Here is a 21,099-nt window from a genome sequence, read left to right as displayed (position 1 = left end):
TTTAGAAAGGAAATATGCATGCTATTCTTCCCTCCCCCCCCTTAAATTAGCCCGTTTGACACTCTGAGGGCCCATATTTGAGACTCGTTACTATGATCTTGGTAGAATTCAGGTGCATTGGAAAACTACGTTACTAATGGTCTAATTGTGAATTTTCATTTCTTTGAAGATATATCTTCGAAGTTCCTTACTGCAGAACATAGTGGGCAGCAGTCACGTTTACAAGGCAAGGTCATTTATTGACTTGAACAAAGGCTACGTTTGAGCACGCTGCGTCACAAATAATAGATAGTGGCTTAGAGATTCAACTGCTGGTTCATTTTCTGCTCAGCTACTATTTAAAGATTATGGAGTTCACAAACTATACTTTTCCTAAAGTTTTTAGTCAGAAGTCAAAAATCTGTGGTCATGTCTTTTATTCCAGGTAAATTAAACCAATTGTGATTACATTTCTTTCTGATTCTAAGCGTATTTATTGAGTGGAGGAGCGCGCACTTGAGACTGCTTCTGTTTTTCTCTAGTTATCCACTTTGGGCCTCTACTAGAAGCAGGAAATATGGCTAGACATACACAACTAATGCAGTGTGGCTGTTCTTTTGTCGTCCCCAAATTTTTTTCTCTTTTCCTTCATGTTCTAGTGTGTAAATTGAAGGGCTGGATTATCTGCTGGCCCTTTTTCATTAAAGCCAATGGAGGCAGATAATTTGACCCGGAGTTTAGTATAATTAACCTGTGGCTTCATTTGTCTTTTCATTCTTTAAAATGCACATCCTGTTACATTAATGGGAAAATCTTCCTTTGTGCAATGCAATCCTACTTCCCTTCATGAAATTCTGGAAATGACAGAATTCCATATTAGCAGAGGCAGGGTGCAAAATATGGTGCTGGGTAAATTACTTTGGCTTTTTTGCATACTCTACACTTTCAAGTTTATTGATCACCAGATAGAGGTATTATTAACAATTAACAAGCTACTTGGAGAAGACCCTGAAATAGATGCTATTTCCTTAAATCTTTTAGTAAAATTTTTTGCCAAAATTAGGGCAGGCCTTCTAGCTGGTTAGCAGAGTTTGGGTTGACTCGGTGCCCAGCAGTCCTGAAAAAAATTGAAAGAGGTAAAATGAGATATTAATCTGGAGTGAGTAGAAGTAGCAAGAACTATGTTTGTTAGCATTGCCAGGGCTATTACTTTTTATGCAGTGACATATCCTTCTGTTCTTCCCCCACGATCACTGTTCTGCTCAGCAGCCTCAGCTAGCAACTGAGCTTTTGGAAGAAGCTGTCAAGAAGTATGAGATTGCACAGAAATGTGGGGTATCCTTAAACATCTTTATACAACTTTTTGTAGTACTCCATTGCATACTGTTAGTGAAGTGGTTTTGTTTGAGCAAATCATTCACGTTGTTAGGCGAATCACGCACCCTCTGAATATGCATCCCCCTCCACCCCTCCTTTTATGCATATCTTGAATGCAGAACAAGATGAATTTTGCAGCAGCAGAGTGCTGATTTTACAGAATGCAAATGAGGTGGCATGTAATGCAGCATCCTCAGACAGAGGTGAACTGAAAGGCTTAACACTTGCCAACACTTCAGACCTTCCCGTTTCTTCCATAGGTGTTGACATAGCCATTAAAATCTACAACAGAACAGTTCAGAAGCTGCGTTCTTTTGCCTGTTCTTCCTTTTTTTCAACTTGTTAGTGGTGACCTCAGCTGCTGTTAAAGAAATGTCCACCCTGAATTCAGAGTTGGGAATATAACATAAGAAAAAAGAAAAGAAACCAATTCCCAAATATCTTTGTTTTAAAATTTATTTTTCTCTTTCAGTCCATATACATTTTAGGTAATTGTCACACTAACTAGGTTTTCATTACACAAATAACCGAGCTGTTTGCTATTAGACTAGGTGACCTCTAGAGGTTTCTTCCAACCTAAACGATTTTGTGATTCTGTTGTTCTCCACATACTGCTGCATCTTCTTAGTGATATTATGATGTGAAAGAATATGCATGCAGGAATAAGTTATCTCCTGAATGTAAGCAGAGTAACCATTACCATTCTTGTCGCTTCTCTGCGTGGATAGCTTTACTTGTGCAAGCAGTTTTGTTTAACCACTTATTTATGAATTTAGTAAAGCTTCTTCCATATTTATGTTCAGTCTAAGATTAGGCCTTTATGAAGGAAAGCTATTTAGGGAAGAGCTTGTGGCTTTTGTTTGTCTGTGAAGTACTGTACTCAAACAGTTACATAGATCTGTGCGTGCTATCAGACTGTATAGTAGCATGAACAAGTACACAGGGACTGAATCTTTCAGATGAGTTCATTGAATTTATGAGCTGTTTTGTCTGTCTTGCGTGAAAATTAAAGATCAGTAATGATTTTGGGGCTGCTTCTATAAAACTGTCAGATCTATCCTTTTCTTTAAAAGTCATTCTTTCATGATGAATGTGTGCCTAACCATCTCATTTACTTGCTATGTATTTTTAAGTAAGTGTACTGCTAATTACTTTACTCAAAATTATAAATCCTCTCATCAGTGAAAAAAGAAAGGAGAATGGAGTCCAGCCGTTAGGTTATTGCTACGGAAGAACGTGGTGGGTCTAGAGAGGCAGTAGCTCTTTGAGATCTTTGTCATTAGGGATCGCCGTGTAGATGTAAGGAGTACATTGTAAGTACATCTATCAAGCCAAGCAAACAGTTTACCTTGTTAGCATTTACTGAGGCATGCGTTAATGAAACTGTACAAACTGGAGACTTCCTTTTTCCACTGATGAGCCAGACAGGAATCTTCTGGGAGGTGAACGTGACAGCACTGAGCTGTAGCTGTTTTATTTTATGTTTTACATAAACAGAATTGTAGTCACAAGTGAGTGTGCCAATACCTTAGTTTCAGAATCAGGCATCTCTGCTTGAGACGTATCTAGCTTGTCACTGGTGATGGCAGGTGAAAGTATCTCCCAAAGTCTAAGAATGGAGTCACAGGAGCTGAATGTTTTAATATGTGATTCATTAAGAATTACGGTTTCCCAGTTGAAATGCTTATACTCCGTAATAAGTGAAAAGGCTTGGAGAAGAATTGAACCGTGTTGCACGTGAGAAGTCTTTTGGTAGTTTGAATAAAACTTTGTGATATTTAAAATATGAAACAATCTTTGTTTTCTTATTGTCCCTTTTTTTTTTTTTTAATTACAGACAGTCATTTTAGAAAATGAAGAACTCCCTAAAATATTTCTTGATTTCCTGAATGTTCGCCATGTGCCTACCCTGCCAAAAGCAGAAAGTTGTGGGTAAGTTCTCATTTACTGAAAAATATATGGAGGCCAAAAGGCCCATATCCATTCAGTGCTGATGCAATTGCATTGACTTAAAATGGTCTTGCTGCCAGCTCTAACATGGTAAAATAAATGGGCATTAGGTTCATGTTAAGTATGTTTATATATCCCCAAAAGGTGATAAAATAAATTCAGACTATTCAGAGATTGAAGTGAGGTTTAATGTAATATCCTTGGAAAGCAAAGGAGAGGTTTAGATGAGAAAAATATGATTTTCTTGTACGTCTTGGAGTATCTACTGAAAGGAATTTTCAAAGGTATTCATAAGCACTCACTACAGTTGTGCTGAAAGCATTTGTGTGTGTGGGTTTTCTGGTTATCGGTATTTGGTCGAGATAGAAATTTATTCTGCGACCATCTTTTTGTTTGGGAATGGTGTCTTTCACCTCTTTGGTGGTATCTACCCAATGGCCACATTGCCCTTCCCCTGGGAAGAGTTCTTGATCAGGGTGGAAGAAAGGAATCTCAGTATGGCTATGATTAGCGTAAGGATAACAAATTCCCAAAACAGTGTAACCAGAAACTCTTATACTCTGCAGGTATAATGTTTGTAGGGAGAATTATCTCTTTTACTAGGCAAGCTGACATAGTTGGAAAGTCCAGCAGTGTTGTCAGAACTCGTTCCCAGGAAAGCAGTGTGGCCCTTTTCTGCTTTCGGGGAGTTTCTGTGCATCAACAGCAGAGGACTCGCGCTCAGGAGGAGAGCTGAAGAAGCTATAAATGATTTTGAGGCCCTCCTTAACTTAGGGCTGTCTAGGACCCTGAGCAGTCCCTAGAGTCGTTCAGACATCTACCCCCCAGTACGCCTGTCGTCGCCATTAAAGCGGAAGTTTTGTCAGGATAGTTGCACTGCTGAGCAGTGGAGCCAGATGAGGAGCACGGTGGCGTACGAGGAGCTGAGAACGGGCTGGAGGGAAGGTCTAGTTTTTCCCACATTGGGAGTAAATCTGCACCTGCCTTTCGGTAGGATGCAAGAACACAATGGAAATTCAGCACAGCTTTAAATCATTTTCTTCTTCCTTAAATGGGTAGCCTTGCAAAGGGTAATTTAGGTCTACATCACAGGCTGTACTTTCTCTGCAGAGTCTTGGCATTGTTGTTTCAAAAGCGGTTAGTAAGATCAAGTTTGGAAATCATTGTTCACTTTCAGTACAGCTAATGTTAAAGATCTGTAGGAATTATTTTACTTTTGCCACATTTATACGATGGTTTTGAGTGTTCATATCATAGCAAATATAGTCCATATGCAGTCTGTGTAATATTGTCAGTCCTGCCACTCTCACTAGTTGAAAGAAACTGTAAATGATCTGTCCTTACTGTCCAAAAACCTCCAGATTTAAATATTCAGCTTTTAGTCATCTAGGGACAACTTTGTAGACTTGTAGTTTTCACTTGTAGTTAATGATGTCAACCAATGCCCTCAGTGGAAATGCATCCTATCACTGCATACATAGATAGATATGTATGCATGTGAACTTATTACAGTGAGATAGATGCTGTCACTTCGAAGCAGTGGCTGCAAAATGATAAGATCTCCCACGTTCATTTAACCGTGTTGTATTATGCAGCCGCTGACCAGAAAAAGGATGCTCCCTTTGGTGGTTGTTAAAAGACATTTTTGCTTATGAAGTTAATTTTATTGTAATCAGTTTCCTCTCACTTTAATTGCAGCTCTTTTGATGAAACAGAATCAGAAGAATCAAGGTGAGCTTGATTCCTACTCTTTCTAGGATGTTAGATTAATAAACTACTTGAAATTATTGGTTTTTCCTGTATTTGTTCCTTGCAGTTGTCAAAATAACAATAGTTTAGCCTTAAAAGTAGATATATTTGTTAAATAATGTGGCTGATTTCATCAGTTTCTCTAGATCCATTTGTAGTATGAACTGAGCATGCATCTTGTACGGAGAAAATTCTTGCAAAACCTTAGTAGGATATTATCTCTGAATATTTTTACCCATTGTAGTGTATTGTTTGTAGCAAGATTTATCAGATGGAATTAGGGGTTTGGGTTCTCGCCTATACGTTTGGCGGAGCTCTGTATGGATTTGGTGCACCGCTTTGCAAGCGTATGTAGAGAGTGGAGCAGAAAGCGCTGGCCCTAAGGAGTAGAGGGTTCCCTTTGCCTAAGCCCCATGGGAGACAGCTGTGTAATGGGCTGCCAAGGGCTTGCTTCCACTGGGTCGGGTGTGTGACGGGCAGATGGAAGAACAGCATGAAACTGTGAGTCTGCCCAATGGCCTGGAGACTGTGCGCACTGATCTTAGCCTCCTAAGGTGGCCTGCATTACACTGAGTACTGCAGTGCAGATGGGGGTGAGGAAGACTCAGAGCTGGCTGCAGGCCGCCTCTCCAGGACGCGATGCAGTCACCTCAGATTTCACATTGATGGCCTCGCGTTGTGATGAGGAACAGCAAGCGTTGCTCCCCGGAAATGGGGTCTGCTCTTCTTGACAGCCCCGGCATGCCGAAATGCACTGACATTGCTCTCGAGCAGCTTGATCACCTCGCTTTATCAAAGCTAGTTTGTAGAATATTCTGTTTACTGTCCCTTGATACTGACATCCCTGTTCTTGACCTTTCCAGCAAACTGTCCCACCAGCCTGTGCTGCTGTTCCTAAGGGATCCATATGTCTTGCCTAAAGCCAACGGTAATCAAACCTGTCATCTGTTAACAGCGCTTAACTCTTCTGACCCTGCACCACATAAACCACGTTATTATTAATACAGGCCTAGTTAAATGATGCCAGTCCAAAATCTAATAACCTGCCAATAAAGCAATAGTTCTTTCGTAGGAGACTGTTAAAACCTGAAGTGAGATGGATGAGTTATAAAAGGATGGAATTTTTCCCCCAGTTGTTTTCTCAGTCAAATCTACTGAGATTTCCAATCAAAAGACTAAGAACGTTGCTCTTTTTTTTTTTTTTTTTTTTCTTTTTTGACCCTTTGGGCTGTTTTGCCTGAAGCATTTGAACTGAGAGGCCCAGTCCTTTGTAAGTGCTTTTTCCCTAAACACCAGTCGATCTACTGCGAGCATGTTTGTATTTCTGTTTGGATTATTACTATTTCTTATCGTTTATAACCTCTAGAGCGCTTTAGGAAAAAAAGAATGTATACTTTAAGTATAATTGATGTGTTCACTGGACATTTATGTTAGCCTTCATCTTTTAATACATGCTTCAAAGGAGTGTTTGAAATAGCTTATTATCAACTTTTTTCTTTTTTTAAAAAAAAGTTCTTTCTTTGCATTATTAATTCAGAGAGCTTATTCTCTATCTTCTTTCTAGAATTAAATATGTGGAGAAAAAAATATCATTTCTAGTAGTGCTTTTTACCTGGATTTGTCATTTTACCTGATAGAACTGTTATTTCTACTGCATTTTATGTTAAAAGTGTATTTGTTTTTAGGTTTTTTTTTTTTTATATGTCTGAATACAATTCCATGGGAGAATTTTCTCCCAGAACTGTAAACTGAGACTCTTAAATGTGGGTTTTTGCTATGGGTTGAAATCAAGAGTCAGGTTCTTGAGCTGCCTTGAAAATCATGGCACTTTGAAGAGTAATTTGGGGAAAGGACAAGTGTTTGCTTATAGTTTCTGAGCCAGTGACATGTACTTCCTCCAGGTTTTTAAGCTTTTCTTCAAAGCCACAGGGACTGTGATCATGTATTTTGAGAAGGTTAGTCTCTCTTGCAGCTGTAGCAAGTAGCATGGCCCAACAGGAGTGAGGCCTGGAGTCCTACTGAACTTGAAGTCTCAGGTCTGGAGCGAAACAGTCGGTGCAGAGGTCCTGCATCACCAAGGTCCACACTAGATACGTTCCAGGTTTTTGTTTGTTTGCTCGGTTTTTCACTTTGGACTAGCTCTAATCTGGCCGGCTGGCTGAATGTCTGTTTGAGGCTGGAGGGCAAAACACTGAAGCCCAGTGTGCGGAGATGCTGAGAAGAGTCAGCTCACAAGGTCACTGCTGACCCAAACTACAGAACTGATGGAGGTGCACTCATGCAGTTACTTCTTTCTGAAAGTTTGCACCATGCTGTGATGCTCATATTTAGAGTTAGCAACATTGTGTGTCTCGCTCACCCCTTTTAATTATAAACTTGGATCCCTTCAGAGTAGGGTGTAAATGGTCAACATCATTTCACTTCATACTATTTCTGAGAGAGACAACATGGATTTTACGTACAGTTAGCCTGAAACACGAAGATGCCGCTTAAAGTTTCCAGCCCACACGTAAGGTTTCACTGTAGGACTTCTTTTCAAGATTTGGCAGTTCTGCGACAGTATTTTTCTCCCCTGATGTGTACTCTGAGCATGGCTAAACCTCCTTTTATTGAATTCATTAGAATCTTTATAATGAATTTTGTAACTGCTCCTTTTAAGTAGTGCTTTGCTTTGGATCAAGGATAAATGCCATATGTAATACGTGACATGTTTAAATATTAAATAATCTTCATTAATGGTATCTGAAACAGGGCTTTTCAGGCCTTTGCTAAAGCTTTTTTTTTTTTAGCTTTGACATCTAGTCTTTAGAATTTCATACAGCAGGTGAATATTCTTCCTTGTGTTCAGAAGACCCTAAAAAAACAGTCACTTACAAGTTTTTTTAACTCTTTTAGGAATCAACATAAACTAGAATGTGAGTTTTAGTCAAAAAAAAAAAAAAAGAGGGGGAAAAATTAAGCCGTAAGTATAGAGATTATTCTATGTTGGCTCAGTTTGGTTATAAAGAAACAAAACTTCTACAACGGCTTGAATTTTAGCATTTTACCATTGGCTTAAATTTTGCTGCTTTTTCAGTTTACAGCACAGAGAAAACATAAATGAGCTTTCTAAAATTGTCTCTGATAGACTTTGATAGATTCTGATTTCTTTTTAAAAAGCAGTCATGGTTGTTCAAACTATGATCAAAAATACATGTCTGTTATCAAATAACCATTCACTGCATTTATTCTTTGAAGAAGTTGAATTATGACAGCCGTTTAGATCAGAAGTGGAGTTAGTCTCTCCTGGACACAGGAATACCTATGTTAACATTTTCCAATAAAATAGGATATTGTGTAATTGTGAGCTTTGTAATGAGGGGGGAAAAAAAAAGCTGTTTCTGGGACATAATACTCGATTAAACTTTTTTCCTCATCATACTGTTACTTGTCTTCATGAAATGCTGTGCTGCTATTATTTTAGCATTGTTGGGTTGCAACAGAATTTTTTAAAAATAACATTTACAGTTACAAATTTTATTTTTCAGACTCACTTTTTTTGTAACAGCTGTGCACTTGAACACATCTTTTTTGTGTAAGGTAGCCACTTTTGGAATAAAGTGCAAAAGACCAATTACATCCTATTTTGAAGAAAAATGAAGGAAAAATCTAAAATGATGCCTCAGAAGTTGAACAATGGAATCTCAGATTTCCCGTCGGTTGGTTGAAAATTGTTCTGGAGATTCTTTAAGCCACGTAGGGGATATGTGAGACTGTTTCAGTGCATTTGTACATTAAACTTAAATTGTTATGCTTGATTTTTTAAGCAACAAAGCCTCACAGTAAATCGGATCCTGTAAAGTTGTACATTTTTTATCAATATTCATTTTCCTATATTTACTGTTTGTCCTGTGTGTTATAGAAGAACCAGTAAAAACAGGTTTCCGAAACTTTAGCATTTAATTTAGCATGAAACCATCAGATTGCTCTTACAAAGCGTATTTTTAATACCATAAATGACAACAGCATAGGGTTAGTCTAGCAGAGCGATTTGGGTTAGCTGAGCTTGCAGGACTTTAGAAATCATTACTGGATTCAAAACATTAATGAGTAATTTATAATGATGACTTAACTATCAGAAATTGGGGAGAATTATGCATGTATTGTTTGTGGTAAAGATTCAGTCATAATAACATCCATAAAAGCTCTCTGTTTGTAAAATCTTTAATACCGTAGAATCACCTTATTAATACTTGCTAGTTTTAACACCTGTAAGCTAATAAGAATTTTTTCTTTTTGAGCCTTGAGCTACTTATTGCTCAATGTTTTTACCTTCCAAGTGATTTTAGCAGAAGGACTAGGGGCAAAAAACTAATTCCCAGCTGTATTAGGTAATCTACTTGATGAAGTATCTTATGATTTTAATGGAAGTTGCATCTCACTTTTTTTTGACTATCCTGTAGGCTGGTAGCTGAAGGAAAGGTTTGACTGGAGTGGGAAGTTCTGTGTGAGATACAGTCTGTTTATTCCAATACATCTTCTAGGCAAACCTATTTCTTTGGCTATTTTAAGATCGTAAGATAAGATCAGAAATTCTTACTCTTAATGCCCAGTGATTAAAGTAAACCCTTCATTAAGAAGACAGGAGTTGGTGCATTTGAAAAAATGTTTTCACTTCAGTAATGTACATCCTGCCTTTCCTCTGTGCGGATCTGTTATTGTCTTTTCGTTGGGTAATCCTTTCATGGTAAATTTAACATGAAGTGTCAGTTTCTGCTACATCTGTGGTAAGAATATAGTGTTTTTTCTCCTTCAGATATTATAGGATGACTTTATGTAACGAATGTGACATTTTATGTTGATTAGACAGCCTAAAATTTTCCTATCTCAAAAAATCATCTCTGATGGTATAGGCATCCTCAAGTCTGCTCAGTCTAAACACTGCTGTAAACCACAATGGAAAAACAGCTCTGAAGTATTCCCAGTAGCAATCTTGGAATTCCTTCAAGTGTATTGAGATTTTGTTAGAAATTGAATTGCCAGTGTAATCCATCTTCCTTGTGAGAAAAGATTCAGATAAAGAGCTGGAGCCTAGCAGCATTAAGTATTAGAACATCCCTTTAAATCAATAAGCTACAAATCTGGCAGCGCATTCATGCAATGCCCAGTGCTATACTAAAGTGGCTTTAGTGCTGAAACAGCATTACTAATAGCACATCCCCAACACGGATAAAGAGTTGAGTGATGCAATAACCTAAATAATACTAGGCCTTACCTTGTTAAGTTCCACAAAAACATTTATATCATATTGATGTAGATAAGAAAGCAAGTTTTTGTTTTTTGTTTTTTGTTTCAGATGACTTTCCAAATGTAGTTATAGAAGGCATTCTGCATGGCATATTTTATCCTCATCTACTGCCCAGGTAGAAGTGGCATGTGGTTAGAAGAAGCAGAAGCAAGTCTCCAAGTCATGTCTAACGGAATTAATGGGAATAAAATTCTGGGATGTGATAATTAGGCTCAGAAGCAAGAGGGACAACCTCAGATTAAGTTCAAGCATTATATCTTTTTAAATAAAATCAATGTCATAACTGCTGCTTTTTAAAAAAAGATATGGAAACAACAGTATTGAAGTTATTTAAACTTTGTATTATATAGACATGCTCTAACTATTTAACACTAAAAGCTGAAAGTCATACACTGAATTACACTAAACTTTGAAAAGAATTGAAAGTTTTACTAAATATGTCTGGATTTCTATCATAAGTTACACTAAACCTTTTTTGCATCAGGATTTTTCCCAGCACATCCCCCATTGCTGGCAGTGGATGGATTAAAAGTGCTGGCACTGAAGAGAGTATGTGTGAGATTGCAAAAAAAAAAAAAAAAAAAAAAAATTAATTTTAAAAGCAAGAAGAAATTGAAAGTAACTTAAAAGTATTTTGTTCATTTTTCTTAAGTTATTTTAAAACTCCTTAATAGCTCCTTAATATTAGGTTGGAACAGAGCCAATGCATGTATATGTAGAGTTTCTATTAGAAAACATGCTTATACATTTTGAAATATGTAGCTCCCTTCCAGGAAATTGTCTAGATTTCAGTCTAAAGGATTTTAACTACCAGAAGATTTTACATGGCATTTATGAATCTCATTCAGTTATGACATCTAATCTGTATGTATGTTTACTCTTTTGAGTCAACTCACAGACTGTATTCCATATCTTAACATTTTATGAATCAGTGCATACGACTTTGTGGTAAGCTGAAGCCAGAATATGATTAAGTAGTAAAATAACAAACTAAAATGTGTGTATATATATATATTTGTTCAGATTTAACTGGAAATTTGTGCGTGTTACTGGACATTACAAAATAAATTACTAGAACATGAATGTACTTTGTGCATATCTATTCAAATAAGACATTTCTCAGAGCTTGTTCCATCAGAGGTGGTACTCACGTCTCCACGTGAAGCCTGAGAAAATACTTGGCTGTCTGCTCATTTAAAACTCTCAACACCATGCTAGCTCAAGATTTATAACATTGTATGTCTTGGGGGAGGGGAAAAAACCCCATTTTTCAGTGTAGCTGCACAGCCGGTAATTCATTGCGTTAAACAGAGGAAGGGAATGTCACATGATAACAAAAATGGCAAAGCTAGGCACTAACACAAATCAGATCCTGGAGAAGCAAAGGTTGCCTCCTGCTGACTATTGTAATCTGTTTTAAAGCTACTTGGAGATGATGAAAAGTTGGGACTGACTTGAAAGGTACAACTGTGATTAGAGCCCCTGTTCAGGTGGTAGAACTTTCTCTACTGTCTGAGGGATCAACCTCCAGTAAAATGTTTTTAACTACTAGTGCAAAGCTATTTGGATGAGGGATAAGGAAGCATTTGTGCTCTTACTTCCAAACACTGCTTGTCAGTGCAGCTTTTTTGTGACTTTTTACTTTGAACAGTTAGTAGGGAGGAAAAAAAAAAAAAAAAACGCGCAGCACAACCTGAACAGGGGTAAAATAGAAGCGTGCTTGCCTAGTACTAGGCAAATTCAGAGGCTTTCTCCACTCCTCTGGCACTCTCTTTGAAAAGGAGGGTAATCCTTTCACAGGTCTTTGCAAAAAGTGTCAGTACTTACCTTCAGAAGAGGCTCTGGGGCTGTGGATGGTGAACTAGCAGAAACAGCACTGCAACTACAAATCACACGTTAGGGTGCAGGACCCCAGGTACATCCCTGCTCCCAGTGTTCTCCTGTTACCTTGGGGTGGGGCAGCAGGTATTTAGAAGCTGTGGGCTGGGTGATTGGGCCCCCCCTGCCCCTGCAGTGCTCGCTTCCCCCACAGCCCTCAAAGGCTGGCTATCTCACATGAGCTTCAGGACACCATCCACTTAAAAGGTAAGCGTCATGGTACCAGTTTGCAGGTAGGTGAATCCTTTACCAGGGCTAGGTATTGTCTCTTCTAGCTTAAATTTTAAAACAATGCAAACTCAAGGGAAAAAAAATCCACATCTCTCTTTCCTGGAAAATATTAACTTGTTTAAAGAAATGTTATGCAGCTGTCCAAGTGCTATCTTATACTGAATTGTTTAAAAGCTACCAATTAAGGTGCGAGGTTAAGGGTTTTTAAGAAGCATTACAGAAACAATGAACTTAAAGCTGCATCTCCAACATACAGCAAAACTTTTAGTTAGTTACAGTTTTGGAGCTGTATCTTAGATGGCATGATTAGTTATGAGTTATAAAATCCATTGTGCTGTAAACAAGGGCTTTTTTAATCAGTTTCTAACCAACGATTTTATTTAACAATAAACTAAGCTGCTCTATCTTGATTACAGTATTGTATCTGAATACAATCTTTTTTTCAAAAGATAGTAGGGACTTTTATCTGACACATCAAGATGATTAGAGAGATTTACCACCCCTGCTCTTTTATTTCTTGGAAAGCATCATTTATTGAATCAACTGAGATTAGAAAAAAGGCCTTTTGCAAAAAAAGCAGCTCTTTATTAAGTATTTTGAATTTGAAATCAAATTCTATTTTTTCAATATTTTTAACAAGAATTGTGCAAAATATTCTCACTGGAAAATAATGTTTTCAAATAAAATGACAGTAACAAATACTGTAAAATTTCTAAAGAAAACAAAATGACTCCATTTCAAACCCTTGAAAAAATAGAAATATTTTGAAATTTTTCATGAAAGAATTTTTCTGCAAGTTCTAGGATTTAGTGGGATGTACCTTGAATTTCAAGGAGTAAAGCTTCCATGCAATTGTTATAGAAATTGCCACAATTTTATATATTTGGCAAATGTCAAGTATTGTTTACGTATAGCCTCATCTGTTTTGAGGAGAAAAGTTTGAGGAGAAAAGTTAACGGATAATTGAGATCAGTCAAAAACTTAGGCCTGAAAGAAAAATGATTACATTTTATTTCCCATTGTGGTTGTTGGTCTCACCAGTCACCTACTTCAACTACAAATGGTTCCTTTACAGCTATTTTGCCACTGTTCACTATCACGCAGTCTTGAAGAGGGCGATCGTGTTCATCTGTCTGCTGAAGCTCTATCGAGTGCACTACAGACTGTTTTTTAAAAAAAAAAAAAGTTCAGTTTAGCCAAGTAATCTCCAGTGGCTGAAATTCCATACCAGGTGACTAACTAAATGCTTTTAGCAGTATTTATTTATTTTTAAGCAACTTCTGAACAAAAACCTTTGCCATGTACCATTCTGCAACCCACACACAGCTGACAGCGCCAACACCGAAGGCTCTGTGCCCTTCTATAAAAACTTCCAGTTAGCAAAAACGTTAGAAAGGGAAAATTGAAAATATCCTTTCAAAGGATTGACCTATCACACACGGTCTGCCTGGGTTCAATGAGCTGCAACTGAATCCAGAAATAAAGGATGAGCAGTAATTTTTTTTCTGAACATATAGCATAATTGTGCTTATAAAAATCTGATGACTCCTGTTACTCTCATATAACCTATGCCCAGATGTTAAGGGTGGGCACCATGCTCTTCAGTATCTGGCTTTAGTTATTTGCCCATTAATATACCTCTGGCCTAAAACTCTAAAACTCTCCTTTTTTCAGTTTTATTGTAGCTGACGAGAATTGAATTCAATATTGGGGGGGGGGGGTTGATGAGGTTTTCAAACTCCACATAGATTTGATTAATGCAACAGGTCATGTTTTCCCCATTCATTTCAAAAGAGATTAGTGGAGTAAGTTAAAGGGAAAACCAGATTAGCAGAAGTATAGTCAGCAGGAAGGACCATTTCTTAAACGGAAATTCTCTTTGTCCATTGCAAGCAGGCAGGCATTTGATCAGTTTTGCAGCTATACGTTCTGAGGTTGCTGGTTATAAATCTTTTTTTCTTTTTAAACAGATCCAAATATATATGTTTGTATACTTCACATTCACACCTTCTAAAAGCCCAAACAGTGTGACAGCATTACCCAAAACTAGCACGTTAAAAAATTAGATTTTAGCTTGTGGAAATACAATTATTTCATGCTTAACGGGGTTAGTGAAGGAGGGACCTGAATTTATCCAATTTGTAGTATGTAAAGGTGTCAGTGTTGACTTTGACAGTTAACGGTTTACAATAAGACATCTGAAAGCCAAAGGGATGATTTAAGTTTCTATTTCTGCAGTCACCACTTGCCATTTCAGTTCCAGTTTAAGCACTTTGCATACATTTTCTACCTCGTCCACATCAGATAACAAACAATACAGTGTTTTGAACTACAATGGCATGATAAATTACACCCACACAGATAGATATAATGCCCTGAAGTTTGTCTAGATTTTCTAGAGTAATCTTTCCACTATTTTTTAAACTTACCATTCCATCAAGGACTTTGCCAAATACCACATGTTTTCCATCTAACCAGGAAGGCTTTGTCACACTGATGAAGAACTGGGATCCATTAGTATCTGGGCCAGAATTAGCCATACTAACCCATCCAATTCCATAGTGTTTGAGTTTAAAGTTCTCATCTGGAAATTTTTTGCCATAGATGCTCCTTCCTATCACACAAAATAAGAAAGCAAACTTAACATAAATACTTTTTTTTGGTTCAAAAATGGAAAAAATTAAGTGTAAATTCAGGACTTGAGAAGATTCAGAGGCTGAATGAATGCAGCACCATCACTGCTACATCATCGCTGATCCAAAACTAGAAATACTTTGTATGTAGAGGAAAGCAAAAGGAAAGCTAAAACACCAGCTCTAATGAGAGAATATTTAAAGCTGCTCGTCCTTTAGCCTCTGAATTTAACAAGTAAGCTCAGTATCTTCACAAGTCATGCTTATATACACCACTAAACAATACTATACTTTGTCCTGCTCAGCAAATTTAAATCAGGTAACTATGGCCATTAAAATAAGGTACTTTGTGCTTTGTGACAATTTTAATATTTAATTTTATAACCTTTTTCCCTAGTACAAGAAATTGCTTTAGACATGTTAAGAAATACAGAGACCAAATGAAAGTTAGCTTAAAAGACTCAGTGTGGAATTGTATAAATATTACATAAGGATTTTGATGTTCCTAAAATAGTTTAGAAGAAAAAACATTAGAGTCATGTTTAAACCACCATAATTTTGAAAAGAGAAGGCTGTCTCATTCTTTATTTGTACAGTGCCTAACACAGTGAGACACTGTTCCCAACACACTGCCAGATACTATCCCAATAAACAGTATTAGCAGGCAAACAAACACTGCCTACGTTTAATGCTAAACTGTCTCTTTAGTGTTTTAGCCCTCCCCATTGTTCAAATTGCAAGGAAAAGGAACGCGTGTGTTTTCTGTTCTGTCCCGGTGGGGAAGCTGCTAACATTGTATACAGAAAGTGCAAATCATAGCGCTTGAACGCGGTCAAAAAGGAAGAGAAGAAATGAGAAGCCAGAACGCATGCAATGCAAGAGATGCGGCACTGGGATTGCCCTCCAAAGGGCCTACTGGCTGAACTGGTTTTCTGGAAGTTCAAGAGAGAGAAGCGACATAAATGGCCAGAACGCAGGTAAAGAGGAGCGACCCAAAGGTAAGTAAGTTTATGGTTTTCAATTTATTAAGAGAAAAAAGGGGAAGGGCACTACCTTCATTTTCTAATTTTGAAATTCCTTCTGTTAGGATGTTTCGGAGAGTTCCACCCAGCTGGGTGAGCCAAAGAGAGAGAGAGGAGAGCCTGTACCCACCCCCCTTTGCCTTCCCTCCACGCACGTCGCCGTTTCCTTGCAGATTAGTTTTCTGCTGGGTGACTCAAATTAGTTCATGTACAGATGCAACGGGTACCACAGGGAAGGAGCAGAAGCGCACAGCCAGAGCGGAGATGGACAAAAAAGATCTGCAAAAACTGAGGACAGGGGAAGCCCTAAGCATACATATAATCTGATAATGCAAATATTTGCAGCTAACGTGCCAAGACGCTTAGAACCGTTCTCGACGCGATGAATGTCTTCTTCATTTATTTTATGTGAAAGAAAGAGAGGAAATGCCGTTTCGCCGCTTTTCCGTAAGCATTCAAAGGCGTAACAGAAAGGGAAGCTGGAAGATATGGAGCATGTTACCTCCTGATCCATCTCCAACTGTAAAGTCCCCTCCTTGAATCATGAAGTCTTTGATGACACGATGAAATTTACTTCCTTTGTATCCATATCCTCTCTAAGAAAAGGAAATAATTCTTTAAGTGAATATAACATCTAGTTCTACACAGTCACATGGGGACAGGCACATGCTGTGAACGGTCAGGTTGCAAAGAATATTCCGCAACCTGAGACAAACACTGACAGGAAACTAAACTGAAACGTAGGGGAACGCAGCTGGGCTGCGCTGCCACAGGTGTTATTCAGGTGAAAAAAGCAGGTATCTTCCTTTGAGTGGTACACTGATACACAGTACTTCTGCCTGCTAGATCTGCGAGCTAGGGGTAGACTGAGGTGGTGACGTCCAACTTCCCATATTCACAATTTGGGACTACAGCTGCAAGGCTTTTAGGGATACAGGCAAGACAGCACAGCCTCTGGGATGGCGCTCTCCCTCACTGATTCCACTGAATTAAGACAGATATTTCATACTTGAAACAGCATTTAACAAATATTTACTTCCCAGCCCAACCTTGAGTACACAGTGAAAGAAAACCACAGACATACTTCTCCAGTTGCCAGCACAATGAAGTTCTCCACTGTCTTTGGGACAACTTTTCCAAACAATCCAATTACAATTCTGCCAACATCTCTGTCTCCAATCTTCACGTCAAAGAACACCTGGACGTTTTTGTGAAGAAAACAAAAGTGATACAAATATGAGCGCAACAAAAAGGCCAAGCTTTTGAAAGCGTAAAACGGTAAGAAACAGCCTTTGGCTGGTCTACGTTAATCGAATCCTTCGATTGCCAAGAGTGCTGTTTAAGAAAAATCTTCTCAGAGCTACCGACTTCAGATCATGGAGAATACCCTGTGAGACTTGGTGATTATACATTTTGATTCTTATCCTCTTCAAGGGCTCAGTGGAACTGCTATATCACAAGTTTGTAGGTAAGGTTCAAGAAGCTTTTTTCCAGATATGCATGTGTTTAGCAGGCACTGTATGGAAATTGTATGAAAAAGATGAAATACGAAAAGTAAGGAAGAGCAATGCTGCTATTCCAGTGTCATGACTGATTTCAAAGAACTATAGTACAGACGCTTCCCCAAAAAGCTAGTTTGCTATCCACTCTTAATCTTCACTGTTCTAGGCATTAGGGTGCATGTGATGATTAACTATACACGAAAGCCTAGATTTCATTAAATTGTCAAACAATGGGAATAAAACCTTACTGCTAAAGCGAGGAGTTGCTTTCCTAAATATGAATTCAGAACTGCCCCAAGAAATAACCAGGCTGCGTTAGACAGCTCATTGCCCAAAAGCTTCAACATAGGCGTCACTAAAAAGAATACTTGAAAGACAAATGAGTTAAAAAGCGTCTGAATATAGTTCAGAACAGATCAACGCATATTTGACCATGCAAAAATGTTCTAATGATTACTGAAGTTAGGAGCAGCTTCAGGAAATGAGGCATTCTGAAGTTCAGAAAAAGTTACATAAAGACTATTAAAACTTCTAGGACTCAGCAATGCCTAGTCCCATGATGTGCTATTTCTCGTTCCTTGTGGCACTCAACCAAATATCACCTGTCTACAACTCTACGAAATTAGCCCAATAATGGTAATAAAGGACCACAGTCTCTCGCTACTGTGAATGTCTCGTTCACACTCTCTTGTTGAACGTTTCTGCCAACTCTTGATCTTCCATGTGGTTTTGACTGCTGAACTTCTGGATAACTTTACAATGATATATAAAGAAAACAGAATTCCTTTTGATACACCTCATCCATTTCCTTGGCACTTGGCACCAGACAACCTACTTCAATGTGTGGCTCCTGAAGTATAAAGACCAAGTTCTCACTAGTTTCTTAATGTGTTTATAGACGTACCTCCCTGAATTTTGCAGCCAGGCCTATCTAGGCAAGGGCTACTATATGCCTAGGCTTTCTAAACGCATCTTCTTCTGGTCTAGGCAGGACCACCTGTGATACGTGAACCTCTGGCAATGCAACTGGGGCTACTCTGCAATACTCCCAGGTAGTAACATCAAACACTTTTACGGAGCAGAGAGAGATCCAGTCCGTCACACAGGGGAAACCTAACCCAAGCAGAACGCCCCACGCGGGGCAGAGCTATGCACCTAAGCAGAGCGCGCAGCATTTCTAAACGGCCGTGCTTGGGCCTATTCTGCATTTGGGAACAAACAGTAAGTTCTTGGCCCCGTTAGCACTCCACATACCTGTGCTACATGATCGGCGCTTTTGGAAAGCGCTGCGCTTCCTCATTACGCACTACATAACATGTCTGTGCATATTTCTGGCCAGGAAATCCTACAGAGAAATACGGTAGGCCTAGGTGTCATTTTTGCCAAGAAAAGCCATCTTATTTTAAGCAATTCTTTTAAAGTTCTCTGAAAAGGCAATCAGCATGTAGCTACTAACGAGCTGGTCAACATAGCAGTCTTGAATTTCCAAAAATTTCTGGTCAGATTCTTCACCAAAAGTTATTAAAGAAAATTAATTATTATATAAACATTTAATCTTATTTACAATGTGCAATAATTATTTCATGATTGAAATGAAATAGGGTCCACCAGTAATAGAGGTTGGTTCTGGTGAACACATTCGTACATAAATTGTACGAGCAGGTTTACAACAAAATGAAAAAATTGCCCAATAGTATTCAATTATTGGGACAGAAAAAAAGTTGATTGTGAAAGAAAGATCTCATGATTCTTAGCAACCAAATAAACGAAGTCCAGATGTACAAAGTACTGTATATGGAAAAAAGACTTTGCATCTACAGTGAGGGGTCCTAAATAAGCTACCACACAGAAACGACATGTGGAGTCACCTGGTGCAGTTTAATGAAAAGTTTGACTCGCTGCTCATGAAGGTCAGAACAAGAAACTGGATGTTAGAAATTATTAGAAAGGGAGGGCAACAAAAGACAGACATAATTATGCAACAGTATACGTCTCCACTGTGCAATCACACCCTGAGCATTGCATGCAAATCTGGCTTCTCCATCTCAGAATGAAAAAACAGACCCAAAAAAGGTGCAGAAAAGGGCAACGAGGATGTTCAGAGACATGGAACGCCTTCCATACGAGGAAAGATTAAATAAAACCATGCACCTTGGAGGAGAGAAAACCGAAATGATGTGACCAGAGCTGCAAAGCTACGAGTGGCTTGGTGAAGGAAAAGCGGGAGCAGTAATTCACCGTTTCCCACAACGTAAGAAGCAGAGGTGGGCATAACATGAAATCACGAGGCAGAAGGTCTGCACAACTAAACGGTGGATCACACTGCTAGGAGACGACTGGAGGCCCAAGCACATAAGACGTAAAACAACAAGTTAAATTCCTGGACTGAAGGTCCATCGGTGGCAATGAAATTCAGAGGTGCACACACAGGCTTCAGTCCAAGAAGCTGTGGCATCTGCCCCTGCCCTTTTCCGTTTTTCGCCAGCACCACCGCAGTCTTTCTCAAAGCGAGCGGGAAAGATACGTGCAGGTGGAAACATCTAAGCCCTACTTTACCCACGGCTGGAACAGGCTACTTTGGGATGGCTCCTTGCCCAAAAACTGCAGCGTGGATGTTGCCAAACATCCTGCCAGGGTAGGAACGCCGCCACCTTACGATAACCAGGCGCCCTGGTCCAGCCGGCGCGTCCCAGCCGGTGGCGGCCGCTGCGTGGTGCGGCCCGTCCGTCCGTCCGTGGGGCAGCTTCGCCCACCGTCACCTGGCGCGTCCCTTCCTGCATCGCGAAGGGGGCCGCGAACCCGAGCCAGGGTTATCTGCGGCCTACAGCTTTCGACGCGGCGCGCTCGGGGAGGCGGCAGCCGACGGGCGACCTCGGGCGCGGACGGAGGCGCGAGGCGCCAGCCGGGTTTTTAAGCCTGCCGTGGCTGGGTATGAACCGGGCGGTGGAAAACGAGGCAGCAGGGAGACGACGCGAGTTTCTCGGGAAAGGAGAGGACCACCACCGCGCGAGCGAAGAAACACAGCCGGGCTGACGACCAAACCAAAGCAGAACAGACGGGCGGGCTCGCCGCAAACGCCACGAAACGACCCCAAACGCGCTGCGGCGGCACCGCACGGCAGGGCGACACTCACGAGTCCTGAAGCCGCAACGTCCCTTCCGCAAGCGGGGGGCCCGCGGCGGCCGGAGGCGCCTGCCGAGAGGCCGCGCGCCGCAACGGTTCAAACCCCGCGCCGGCCCCCTCCCAGTCACCTTGGCTGTCACGCTGGGTCCCCTCTTCTTGAAGCCCCCCGCGGCCGCCGCGGTCCCGGCCAGGAGGCAGAGGCAAGCGAGGGCACCGAGCAGCGCGGCCGGCCGCGGCCCCCCGCCGCCGCCCATGGCGCTGAGGCGAGCGCTGCGCCTGCGCGCGGCCCGGCGGCTCCGCCCGCGCCATGTGGCGGGCGGGGGAGGGGCAGCCGCGGCCGGGCGTCTCCCCTCCGCGCTCCGGCCGGC

The 21,099-nt window shown here is 40.1% G+C and overlaps 2 protein-coding genes across 5 annotated transcripts in view; one reads left to right on the top strand and one right to left on the bottom strand.

Annotated features, from left to right (window-relative positions):
- LOC138064679 (sorting nexin-24) overlaps positions 1-11,425 on the top strand; it is an 88,643-nt gene extending 77,218 nt beyond the window's left edge. For all 4 annotated transcript variants that reach the window (XM_068928381.1, XM_068928380.1, XM_068928383.1 and 1 more), the window contains 4 exons: positions 3,194-3,288; positions 5,005-5,037; positions 5,919-5,983; positions 10,391-11,425. In XM_068928381.1, the coding sequence (XP_068784482.1) occupies positions 3,194-3,288; positions 5,005-5,037; positions 5,919-5,983; positions 10,391-10,461 (264 nt within the window). In that variant the 3' untranslated portion in view covers positions 10,462-11,425. The remainder of the gene's footprint in view (positions 1-3,193; positions 3,289-5,004; positions 5,038-5,918; positions 5,984-10,390) is intronic.
- LOC104150295 (peptidyl-prolyl cis-trans isomerase C) lies at positions 10,909-21,033 on the bottom strand. Its single transcript, XM_068928379.1, has 5 exons — positions 20,860-21,033; positions 17,191-17,304; positions 16,609-16,702; positions 14,881-15,065; positions 10,909-13,614 (listed from the first exon to the last, which is right to left on the bottom strand). Exons 1-5 carry the CDS (start codon positions 20,983-20,985, stop codon positions 13,486-13,488), a joined length of 648 nt encoding a protein of 215 aa, XP_068784480.1. The 5' UTR covers positions 20,986-21,033; the 3' UTR covers positions 10,909-13,485.
- Positions 21,034-21,099: the final 66 nt, after the last annotated feature.

The sequence above is a fragment of the Struthio camelus genome, chromosome Z (genome assembly GCF_040807025.1).
Source record: "Struthio camelus isolate bStrCam1 chromosome Z, bStrCam1.hap1, whole genome shotgun sequence".
Lineage (NCBI taxonomy): Eukaryota > Metazoa > Chordata > Aves > Struthioniformes > Struthionidae > Struthio > Struthio camelus.
The sequence above is the reverse complement of the archived record's forward strand: the minus strand, read 5'-3'. Positions and strand labels throughout refer to the sequence as shown.

What these genes read in the sequence shown, in the direction of transcription:
- LOC104150295 (XM_068928379.1), bottom strand. Translation starts at nt 20,985, where the DNA reads ATGGGCGGCGGCGGGGGGCCGCGGCCGGCCGCGCTGCTCGGTGCCCTC. An exon ending in TTGTGCTGGCAACTGGAGAA is followed by an intron (nt 16,703 to 17,190) that starts GTATGTCTGTGG and finishes TCCTTTTCTTAG; the next exon opens with AGAGGATATGGATACAAAGG. An exon ending in GCAAAGTCCTTGATGGAATG is followed by an intron (nt 13,615 to 14,880) that starts GTAAGTTTAAAA and finishes TTTAAAAAACAG; the next exon opens with TCTGTAGTGCACTCGATAGA.